This window comes from Vulpes lagopus, chromosome 8, assembly GCF_018345385.1.
Source record: "Vulpes lagopus strain Blue_001 chromosome 8, ASM1834538v1, whole genome shotgun sequence".
NCBI lineage: Eukaryota > Metazoa > Chordata > Mammalia > Carnivora > Canidae > Vulpes > Vulpes lagopus.
The window spans coordinates 39976498-39989190 of NC_054831.1; the positions used below are offsets into that span (position 1 = coordinate 39976498).

Genomic DNA, 12693 nt, shown 5'->3' on the forward strand with positions numbered 1-12693 from the left:
CTTGTAAAATGAAGAGACAAATTCTTCATGGGGTTGTTGTGGAAATTACATGGCATAATATAAACAAAACCATTTGCTTAAACGAAACTTTTTACAGATGTAAGAAGTTATTACATTAAAGGAAATTGTAATTTACCAAACAATTCAGTCATTAAAGTGGTTAAATATAATTACATGAATAATTAAGTTGATGTCATGTATTATGTCAGTAACTTGGTGGATTTACATAAGCTGTAATGCAGAAGTGGTGATGTTGGTTTTTCTGCATACCACGTTATCAGATATTATGTCCAAATCAGTGCTCAGGTGAGAAATGTGCTATGACACAGCAGGCAGTCAACAATGTCTAGACAATACTTTGGTTATAATTCACATGCTAGCTTTACACAGACAAAGCTATACGGGCCTGATTCTTTTTCTTGGAACTCTATCAGACTACAAATCTACATCTTTTTCAAAAGATTTATGTAACACTGTTACTCATCTTCTTGGGCGATCAAAATGAAAAGCCAATACTTCCACAGATGCTTATCAGGAAACAGAAAAATGAGCTCTAAAGTAAATATTCTGCAGTAATAAATATGTGATAACCAGTTGATACCTAGTGAGTAATCACAGCTGTATATCAGGAACTGGTTAAAGTTTAATGAATCCTAGAGACACTTCTGAGTCATCGACCTGCAATGTAGTAAATATCCAATAAAAATGGAAGCATAAGGCCAAGTTTTTTCAAAGGAATTGATACAATAATGAAAATAAAAAATGCATAAAATGTTAGGCTATGTGCAAAAGTTACATTACAGTTGCTTAATAAATTATATCGCAGTTCCCCTGGATTTCAGGAAAGTGTGAGATCAACATCACTATCAGGAAAGACCACAAACCTAGCATTACTATTCAGAATCCAGTTTAAGGGCAGCCCCGGTGGTGCAGCAGTTTAGCGCCGCCTGCAGCCCGGGGTGTGATCCTAGAGACCCGAGATCGAGTCCCACATCGGGCTTCCTGCATGGAGCCTGCTTCTCCCTCTGTGTCTCTGCCTCTCTCTCTTGCTCTCTATGAATGAATAAATAAATAAATCTTAAAAAAAAAAAAAAAACAGAATCCAGTTTAATAGGTGTGTAGGAGGTAAAGGTGAAAATAGCTGAATGTTATTTCTTAGGGAAAAAAATAAAAAGATTTTTTTTTAAAAAAAAACCCATTTAAATATTTGATTTGCAAGTCAGACTGATCAACACACAGGAGAAAGTTTTATGAGAATTTCAGTATCAATGAATTTTCTCCTATCCTCCTAGAGAGATGGGAATCAAAGCATTTTCTTTCTTCCACCAGTGCTGGAAAGAACACAACATACTATGTGGAGCTAGGAAAAGAGAACAGATGGCTGAGTATGTGACTTGTTCCACCACCATCAAACTTTGGGTCTGCTTTCTCCCTGAGACACTAAAGTACCTCTCTGAAAGTCTCTGCCCCTACTCCGCATCTTTCCCACCCTGCCCCATTTCCTGCCTCTCTTCCCTCCTATGGAGGTGGGCTGACTTCCCCAAGATCCCAGGTCTACCTCCCCCTCTTACTTTGAAGTACACTGGCGACATTCCTATGATGGCAAACTGCTGGTGAGTTGTTATCTGGCCCCCTGGAAAAGTGCAAAATGTAAAAACTGGGGTTTGGAAGAAAGGGGTAGGAAAGTGGCTTGGTCTAAAACAGGCTGATAAAAGCTAAAAAGATGTTCCTGGCAGTACCACACAAACTGTTCTACTGTCTCCCAAAACAGGAGTTCTGAATCTGGATTATTATGTGTTATACTTGGGAAAAACACTGCCTCACTGCCTTATCTCAAAAATTAAAAAAAAAAAAAAAAAGAAAGAAGAAAGAAAGAAAGAAAGAAAGAAAGAAAGAAAGAAAGAAAGAAAGAAAGAAAGAAAGAAAGAAAGAAAAAGAAAGAAAAAGAAAAAAGAAAAAAGAAAAAGAATCCTATCAAAATGTAATTCTGTTGTATTGCCTCCCATGCAAAGACTCACTAGCCAGTAGACCCACTATATATTGTATCTTTAGGCTACTGACACGGTGGTTGCTTGTTCTGTTTGTCTTTTAATTTGATTTTGTGCCTGAGCGGCCTACTAATTTTGCTTTGAGGTCTTTCTGTTGTTTTTTAAAATCCCATTCAATAAGTTTGGGAAATTGGCCGGAACTAATAAAGAAGGAGAACAAAATGACAGGCCATTTTCCTCATTCTTTCTCGGGGATCCATTTCAACTTATATTTCTTTAAAGATTTGGCATTTCTTCCCTCTGAGTATCACTTCATCTATTCATTCTCCAAGGAGTGAAAAACCGTATCATAAAAATTATGATTCCCTTTCACGAAGATGGCGCCAAAGGCGAAGAAGGAAGCACCTGCCCCTCCCAAAGCCAAAGCCAAAGCAAAGGCTTTGAAAGCTAAGAAAGCGGTGCTGAAAGGCAGCACAGTCACAAAAAAAAGAAGATCCGCACCTCACCTACATTCCGAAGACCCAAGACCCTGCGTCTCCGAAGGCAGCCCAAATATCCTCGAAAGAGCGCCCCCAGGAGAAACCAGCTTGAGCACCATGCCATCATCAAGTTCCCCTTAACTACTGAGTCAGCCATGAAGAAAATAGAAGACAACAACACACTTGTGTTCATTGTGGATGTCAAGGCCAATAAGCACCAGATCAAACAGGCTGTGAAGAAGCTCTATGACATTGATGTGGCCAAGGTCAACACCTTGATCAGGCCTGATGGAGAGAAGAAAGCATATGTTCGACTGGCTCCTGACTATGATGCTTTGGATGTTGCCAACAAAATTGGGATCATCTAAACTGAGTCCAGCCGGCTATAAATCTAAATATAAATTTTTTCACCATAAAATAAATAAATAAATAAAATAAAATAAAAATTATGATTGAAAAAGGATTCATGTCTATCTTTTCCCCTTTCTACTACATAATGATACATGCCAGCTCTTGTGTCATAATAATACTTGCTTAGTGAACATGAAATAATACATTATCAACTGGAACCAATTTTGTAACATTCAAGGGACATTAGCCACATTACATTTATAAATTTAGTAGAAAGGACCATATTTTATAATTCTGACATAAAAGAGAATACAGTTGTGTTAGAGAACACAAACATCTTTTGTTCTGTTTTGCTCTTCTAGGTAATTAAGAAATAGAACTAAAGTTGTGTCATTCATTTATTCATCCAACAAAGCTATGTGCCAGCCACTATCCTAGGCACCATAAAGACAACTGTGAACAACACAGACAAGAGTCCTTCCCTCAGGGAACACACAATTGACTACCAGTCCTTGAAAATCATGGTTGAAATTGACCCTCAAGAAATGCATTAAAAATGCATTCCACCAGTTTCCAGGCAGAAGCTCTTTCCTGGCCCACTTCCTTCATTGCTCAGAATACCCACTTTCCAAGGGATCGGGGTGGATTTATAACCCACTGCAAAGTGATAACAAACGGAATGTAGAAAATGGAAATCCTACCATTAATAAATATATAGATTGTAGATTCTGTTTTCTTCTTCTTTGAAGCAGGTATAGATAGATATTTGCAGCTATAGAAGCCAGTGTGGTTTGCCTGAGCCATGTTCAAGGTCAAAGTACTGCAGAACTGTTTGCCATTCCTTCCACAGGCAGATTTAGTTATGCTCAGCCTTTTGCTTTCCTTTCTCACTGTTTCAGGCAAAGACCATGAATGGGCTGCTTCCCCTCTGCAATCACAGATAAGAAAACAAAACACAGTTAGGGCTGGGGCCAGGTCCTAAGCATCCATCTTATTAGTCTGAGGGCCTTGAAATGTAGTCCTCTTCTTCTTTACAGAGAAGCAACATATCTAGAAAGCTTTTAAACAACTCGGAAGAAAAATGCAAAAAATGTTCCATTCAGGGCATCCCTTCCCTGTTTCTCCTGAGTAATATCTCCCTGTGAAGTTGGATACTTTGCAGATTACAAGAGACCCCACATGTCCCCAACTCTGTTCTATGAGAGGTAACCCTTCTACTCTACCAGGGAACAATTGATTTTGCCTTTAAAAAGGCAATCAGGAGATCCCTGGATGGCTCAGTGGTTTACTGCCTGCCTTCAGCCAGGGGTGTGATCCCGGAGGCCCGGGATCGAGTCCCACATCAGGTTCCCTGCATGGAGCCTGCTTCTCTCTCTGCCTATGTCTCTGCCTCTCTCTCTGTGCCTCTCAAGAATAAATAAAATCTTTAAAAATAAATAAATAAAATAAAAAGGCATCAGGTTATCCCCAAACCAACAGTCACTTACCTACATTTGAGATACAGTGTCTGGCCTGCTTGCACGACGTGCTGGGTGCCTTTTAAACTCAGTTCAGGACCTTTTAATTTTGAGCCTGAACTAGATCCTGGAAAACAAATTTTGGAAATGTATTATTTGCAAATTGCCTTCTCTCTTTTTAAAAGGCATATCTTTCCATGAAGGTAACTTTTAATCTTTAACTTATTTGTGTATGCAAAAAGGTATGGTAATATTAAATTCTCTTAATTCACAATGTCTTTCTAGTCTAAGCCTTGTTCACAAATATATATCCTACTTTGCCAAATGATTTCAATAATATCCCCAAACCCATTAATTTAGAACATTAATAGATTAAAACATGTTTCTAAATGCAGCCATGTTAGGAATATAAAGTAGCATTAACAACTCTCAGGATTAAATGTCAGTGTCACTCAAAACTGGATACAGTCCTGGCCAATCATTTTTTTCCAAATACAAAGTATAGAAATTTCCTGGGTTCTAGACATAGCTCAGTGATTAGTAAGGCCATGATATTTTGGGCGAGTCATTTCTCTTTCTAAACCAGCTTCTTCATTTGGAAAACCAATTATAGACCAAAATCAGTTTTAGAAGCCTTTTGGTTTGTCTTACATAATTTCCAAGTTCCCTCTATAATGGAACAGAAAAAAGGGAACTATTCATCTCTACGTGACATTTGACAAGCATACTTCATGGGGAATGCTGTGAGATAATGAGATAAGCCAAGCAAAAGTGCCTAGAAATCTACACATCTCTACACACTATAATAATAATATCCACCCTAGGGACTCTGTGCTACTAGCCAAGCTACCTCTCTCTCCAGATCTCAGTTCTCTTATCTATAAAATGAGAGGCTGGGCTAGATGACCTTGGATCTCTGACTCCGTTTCTGACATTTCCAGTCCCATGATCCTGGGAGCCACTGGTGCTATAGAGGATGATCCTCTCCTGAAGTGGCATTGGGTATGGACTCATCACAATAAGTATCAATAAGGATCTCTCTGGCCTCTCCCTGCCCCCTCTCCCTCCTCCTGCAAAGGCAGCTGCAGGTGCCTGGTAAAAGCAGGAGATCAGGGGCCCAGGATTAGCAGGGACAAGCATTAGGAGATGGATATTCTTAGAAGAAAATTTAAGCCAAACTTGGAGCCAATCTTAGGAAATAGTTTTTTACTTAAAAAACAGGTTCATGCAGTAGAATTAAAGATAGAAGACTGAGCTGAATCCTCTAGGTTTTAATGTTAGATCACAGATCTGTGAGATGAGATACACATGTCAAATTCCACGGTTAAGTCTAGCAGTGCTCTCTAGTGTTATTTGTGGGTCCTAGAATCGCAAAAACTAGACTCAGCTTAAAAATGTGTGTTTGAAGCTTAATTTCTCCATTTACTAGCTACATGGCCTAGGCATTCCTTAATTGTTGCTCTTTAATATTCTCATGCATAAAACCAGAAAACCCATGATCTATCTTGCAGGCATGGTGTGTGGATTTAGCGCTGTGTCATCTAAGTGGTGATGCTACCTGATGTGTGGCAGATGCCCAGTCACTGCCATTTAGCAGAAATGCTTTCCCCCACTTCTGTCAGAGAATATTTTGCTGAGATGTAATTGCAAAGACATCACATTAACTTAATCTCCATCTCTGGTATTGTTGGTGATATAAATTAACGTAAAAAGTAATTTTTATACACTTGGTATCAAATTACTGGTATCAAATTACTACCAGGAAAAAAAAATGGCTTGATATTAACTAATTTAAATTAGTTTCATATAGATCCAGTTGGTCTATCAAATAACCTCATAGAACCAGTCAACCCATTCAGGTACCCAGGGAAGGATTTTGTACTTTACTCATCTATGTGAGTTTCCTGAGGCAACATATAGCTCAAAATCAGTGATCCTTGAGAATACTAAGTGTTTCTAAAGCCACAGCCAGCAACTGATAACACCTATCCTGAAAAATTTCCAGGCTAGAATAATTTCTGCCCTTCTTTGTGGCATAGAACTCTGGAGATTTAATTCATAAATTAAATCAGTAGTTGTTCATGTGCTAGAAAAAAATTCCAGCGAAGTTTCCTGCAGAAAATTCTGGCATTACTTCGGGATGTCTCTGTGGTTTATGTGCAGATGGTGAGCTTTCTCATCCAAGAGAAGCCAGGGGAAAGAAGTGTCCCTTTTTATGACATGACATGAACCCCACTGCCTGCTATTTCATTTCCAAATCATACGAATCTTTATCAGCATCCTAGAAAACCAGTACTCCTGACCGTTATCAGAAAGAGGCTTTGACCTCCAAGACCCACCCAAATCACAGCTGAGGGAAGTGTCATCTAGAGAAGATCTCCTTAAGAGTACACCACCCACACGCTCCTTTCTGCACTCCTTATTCCATCCTCCCACCAAAAGCAAGCATCACAACTGAGCAGTTAAATAAGACACAGAAAATAACAGTTATTGGAAAGTTTAGGTGGAAAATGCTAAGAAAAATATTTTGCTATATAATTAGTCTCCACTGACATCAATGAATTTTGCACCCAGAATGAGGAAGCTAGATTAAAGAAGTTGATTAAACAAAGGAAAAGAGAAGTAGAAAGAAAGCTATTTCCAAGGAACTGGATGCTCTGAGCATACCATCATTCTTCAGTTAACAGGAAACTAGAATCTCATAAAGATTAACGGAGGTGCCAAGACTACAGTTCAACAGGAAAACTAATAGGGGAAAAAGGAAAGTGAAATAATTATTCCTCAAATGCTCTCAAGTCACATTAGGCCTTAAAACACTTATTTAAGGCAATTTAATGTCCACATACCCATTTGAGTAACAAAGATCTGACTTAACATTTTTTTTAGTATCTACTGTAGGTCAGCACTTTCTCCATTTCAGTAGAGATATACGTAGAGATATAAATATGTACATATCCATATACATTGTCACGCCATGTAAAAATCAGTTTGCTATCCTCAGCAAGTAGCTCAGAGTCACATTGCCCAATTAGAAGCGAATCCACAGGATACTTTATTTCCAAGGGTGGAGTGCTAGCATTTAACAGGGATTCTCCCCTTGTAAAGCTCAGATGGGGATCAGAACTTTCCACTGTTTGCCACGGTGGTCTAAAAGTCTAGTTTAAACAAATTATTGTCCCCTTGGTGAATTAGGTGGTCTGTGAACTACTGTTTTCATCAAAGTCCACTACAATATACAGCAGTCTCCCCTTATCTGCAGGGAGACATCCCAAGATGCCCCAGGGGATGCCTTAAACCACAACAGTACCAAAGCTGACATACATAGGTTTGTTCCTATACATACACACCTATGATAGTTTAACTTATAAAGTTGGCAGAGCAAGAGATTAACAACAATAAGTGATAATAAAATAGACGAATTATAACATTATACTGTAATAAAAGTTATATGAATGAGGTCTCCTTCTCTCAAAATATCTTAGTGTACTCGTCCTTCTCCTCAGGATGATATGAGATGATAAAATATCTATGTGATGACATGAGGTGAGCGGGGATTTCATGGGCACTGTGACGGAGCATTAGGCTATTAATGACCTTCTGACCTTATGTTGGGAGGATCGCTGCTTCCAGGCCACAGCTGACAGCCTGGGATTGAAACCGTGGAAAGCAAACCCCCACATATGGGGAGGACTATTGCAATCATGAGAGGCAAGGAGATGTCCTGCTGTCAGGAAAATTATTATTTAAATAGCAAAACAAAAAACAATGCAGACCATGGACATAGGCTTTATCACATGCTTCTTTATGAGAATTTGCTATCAAGGGGCACCTGGGTGGCTCAGTGGTTGAGCATCTGCCTTTGGCTCAGGTCATGATCCCAGAGTCCTGGAATCGAGTCCTGCATGGGGCTCCCTACAGGAAGCCTGCTTCTCCCTCTGCCTGTGTCTCTGCCCGTCTGTGTCTCTCACCAATCAATAAATAAAATCTTAAAAAAAGAAAAAAGAAAGAATTCACTATCAAGCACAGTGGTGTAATATCACTAAAAAACTAGTATGCGTACATGGATTTAGGTGAGCACCAAAATTGGTATTATTCCCTTCTATTTTCTTTAGTGTTTGTCTGTTCCATATTGTAGATAGGTAGAAAGAGAAGAGAACTTCATGACCCTCTGACAAAAATCCTTTCCTTCCCCACACACCAAACATCTATTTGAAAGCACATACGCAATGCGGACTGTCCTAAGACGTGATTCTCCACTCCACCCTCATTTCATTAGACAAAATGGAGTGTTTTCTTTGACTTCGGTGGGGAGAGTGAGTACAAGTCCAAGTATGGCTTTATTTCGCAATCAAAGCCAAAACCCAAATGATTAAGGCTGGTTCTTCAAAGCTACTCTGCTGGATACAAATAGAGCAAACTCCTGCCATAGATCATTATGAACCCAACAGCCTTGCCCATCACTTTAAAACTAAGAGAAGACTCAAAGTCAGACTTGAAGTGTCATTAGAAAACTGCGGTTTTTATTGATCTAAGTAAAAACAGTGTTCTTATTATTTGAATACAACTTCAAGATAAACCCCCTAGCTCCTCCTCCTTCCAAATGCCACTCCTTCTTTCACCTCAACCATACTGAAATCAAAGGGTTATTCCCTGTAAGAAAGGGCCCTTATCCAAATATAAATCATGAAATATCTACATTTTTCCCTTTCTGATTTAGTCAGTAATCTCCCCAGTTCAGCTCCTGACTAGCTCTGTTGTGGCCATAGGTATGCACTTAGGCCTCAGATTATTCATCTGCCAACAGAGCGGAATGGCCTTAGATTTTTAGAATTCCTTCCAGCCTAAAAATTCAATATTCCTGAGATTACAGTAACTGATACCAACATACCAGTTGGAAATCACGTCAAAAAAATAATTATGACTAATAAAAAGATAACTCAATTTTAAAAAATGGACAAAGGATCTGAAGAGATCTTCTTCCAAAGATTTATATATGGCCAATAAGCACATGAACAGATGCTGCAAAAATGCAGGAAAATGCCAATCGGAACCACAGTGAGATACCACTTCATAATTCCTAGGTTAGATTAAATTAAAAAAGACAGACAATGACAAGTGCCGGTGAGGATGTGGAGAAACTGGAGCCCTCACATAATGCTGGTCAGATTGCAAAGTGGTATGATCACTTTGGAAAACAGTAGGGCAGTTCCTCAAATGGTTAAACACAGTTTAAACATACAACCTAGCAATTCCACTCCTAGGTATCTATCCAAGAGAACTAAAAACATCTGTCCACATAAGAACTGGTGAACAAATATGTGTCTATTGCAACATTATTCATAACAGTTCAAAAGTAGAAACAACCCTAATAATGTCTATCAATGACAAATGGATAAACAAAATGTAGTATATCTGTACAATGGACTATTACTCAACAATAAAAAAGAATGAGGTACATATGCATGCTACTACATAGATGACCCTTGAAAATATGCTGGTGCATGCAGAGGAGAAGACTTTGAGGACACAAGGGGAAGGGAGCTATGTATAAGACACGCAGAGAGGCCTTCAAAGAAATTAAACCTGCTGACACTTTAAAATTGGACTTCCAGCTTCCAGATTGTGAGAAAAGAAATTTCTCTTAGGAGCCCCAAACAAAAACACCATGCTAAGTAAAAGCAGCTTGTTACAAAAGGCCACATGGTATACGATTCCATTTATATGAAATGTCTAGTGCAGCAATTCACAGAAACAGCAAGTGCATTAGTGGTGGCGAGGGACTGGGGCAAGAGGGAAAAGAGGAGTGATCAACAGTGGGTATGAGGTTTCTTCCTAGGGTAGTGAAAATGTTCTAAAATGAGAGAGCGGTTGAGCGGTTGCCCAACTCTGAATACATTTAAAAAACACTGAATTATGCAATTTAAAATGGCGAGTTCTATGGTATGTGAATTTTACCTTAATGAAACCGTTAAAAAAAGAAAAACTTATGACTAATCACAAAGATAAATTGAAGACACAGAATATGGAGCTATTTTGAACTTAGCTGCCACACATGACCCAATTGGTATTAGATGTTATACTAGTTCTTTTTCCAGCTTAAAGCTGTAGAAGGCTGATTTTGGAGAAATCATTTTTCTTTCATGCTCGATAACATCGGTTTTTAAGTTTTGCAGGCATTTTGCAAAAAACCTCATGGTTTCTCCAAATTACAACCTTTGAAATTTACTTTGATGTTAATTTTAAGTCACTTCTAATGGAGTATTTTGAATTTTAACTATTTAAGTTAGAATTTTAGCAAACTGAATCACATTGAAAATTATCCTGCTACAGCTCTCCAAAGAAAGCTATTGGTGCTTCCTTTTATACAAAAATTCACTTCTGATTTATTTTCTTAATACAAAGCTTTGTATATTAGATTTATTTCAAATGAGATGCATCTGTCTTTGATTTTGCATACCATGTTTTCAATAGTACATAATCCTACATGATAAATGATCTATTTATTAAAGTCCCCAAGTATCATGTTTCCAAAATTTGATGTTAAGACCATGAGCCTTTACCAAGGTTTTGTGAGGTTAATTAAACATAATTCATAATAAAAGAAGATATTCTTTCTCCAAGATGTAGGTTATTAAAAGCTTAAGTCTCACAGACTAAATTTTATAGAATCTTTATGGTTGGCGGCAAGGCTGGGAGAAAGGTTAAGAATACAATGGCAGGTGAACCAAACTTCTAGAAACTACCACAATTTTTGTTTGGGATGTAAATTTCTACAGGGTTCCAGTGCTTAATAAAAGCTAAATCTTGGTCTCAGCCTCTGTGTAGTGCCTCTATGAAAGCAATTTTCAGGTAATATGAAGTGTATAACCTTATACTCTTATAACCTTATAACCGAATGCACTATTAGAATGGCTGTCTTAAATGAAGACCACACCACTAGCTAAGCTGACAGTGCACATGTTGACAGAGGGCATTATAATATGCATGTTGCGCTCTCTCATTTTTAGCATGATGGAAAAAGACTGAAGGGTTCATACCATCTACCAACAGACCACATCGAAGATAGGAAAGCCACAGGGATTTGTTTTGCAGCAGAGCTTGAGTCTCATGATTAGGCATGATATTTGTTTTCAAAATGTTATTTTTTCCCCAAAAAGAATTGGCATTGAGTCAAGGAAAACCCTAAAGAAAAAAGGATTTTAGGGGATCCCTGGGTGGCGCAGCGGTTTAGCGCCTGCCTTTGGCCCAGGGCGCGATCCTGGAGACCCGGGATCGAATCCCACGTCGGGCTCCCGGTGCATGGAGCCTGCTTCTCCCTCTGCCTATGTCTCTGCCTCTCTCTCTCTCTCTGTGACTATCATAAATAAATAAAAGTTAACAAAAAAATTTAAAAAAAAATAAACAGGGAGTCACATTGGCATATGGTACTTTAAAAAAAAAAAAAGAAAGAAAAAAAGAAAAAAGGATTTTAACCTATAGACAGGCACATGTCCATACCAATCTACTTGGACGCACACTTTTCTCTGCATATACATCAACTTTGAGGTGTGGGGGAAGCGGTTAGAGAAGTGAAAGATGTTTGGGGGTTGTTTGAATTGTATTCTCCATTGCTCTAGGCATAGGGAAAGCTCTTTTTAGCTGGAATTTGGAAATAGATGTGTATTTGGCAAGAGCATGAAGCTGTGATTTACTGATGACTAATCCCTTATGTTGATAAGATTATTCGCAACTTTTGAATGGGCAAATACTGGCTATTTTAGGTTAGGGTAATTGTATTATTGTTCTTCAGAATCCACAAAGGACTGGATGCTGAAGTAGCTACAGCAGCCATACATTTAAGCTATAGAAAGTTGCTAATCCCAGGAACTTGCTATTGTCCTTTACATCTTTACCTGATGTTAAACTCACTCTTTTACCACACAGACCCTCAAAAAAAAAATTCACTAGCTTCTTGCTTTAGAGTTTTTGCTATTCAAAGTAATCCCCAAATCATTAGATTTGAAATGCCAAGCGTCTCATCTCCATGTTTTAATAGAAAATTTAAGATAGTCATTTACATAGCATTTATGTCTTGAATTCAAGTGTAAAAAAACAAGTGAAGAAATTATGTAAATGTTTAATTTCAGTAGTCAACGTTGGCTATAGACATTCATTTGAATAATTCTTCTATAGTGTGTTTTAAAGCTGTCTTACAACTCATATTTTAATTGACAGTTGACAAAATCCATAAATAGCTCTTGCAGTGCAAGGCATAAAGGACACCATGCTATTAGCAAATGATGTGGCCAATGTCTAAAATAATCAGAACTTGGACAGTCTGTACCTATCCATGCATGAGTTATTGGCTTTACTCATTTTTCCTTAATGAAAGTCATTTAGAAGAGAAAATTCTGTGTAGTTTAAGATGCTTACCAAAGT

General features: G+C 38.2%; 1 protein-coding gene across 2 annotated transcripts in view; it reads right to left on the bottom strand.

Annotated features, from left to right (window-relative positions):
* Nucleotides 1–12693, bottom strand: part of FLT1 (fms related receptor tyrosine kinase 1) — a 177526-nt gene that overhangs the window by 146572 nt on the left and 18261 nt on the right. For both annotated transcript variants that reach the window (XM_041764815.1, XM_041764814.1), the window contains exons 2-3: nt 4306–4402; nt 3520–3746 (exon numbers count right to left, since the gene is read on the bottom strand). In XM_041764815.1, coding sequence (XP_041620749.1) covers nt 3520–3746; nt 4306–4402 — 324 coding nt within the window. The remainder of the gene's footprint in view (nt 1–3519; nt 3747–4305; nt 4403–12693) is intronic.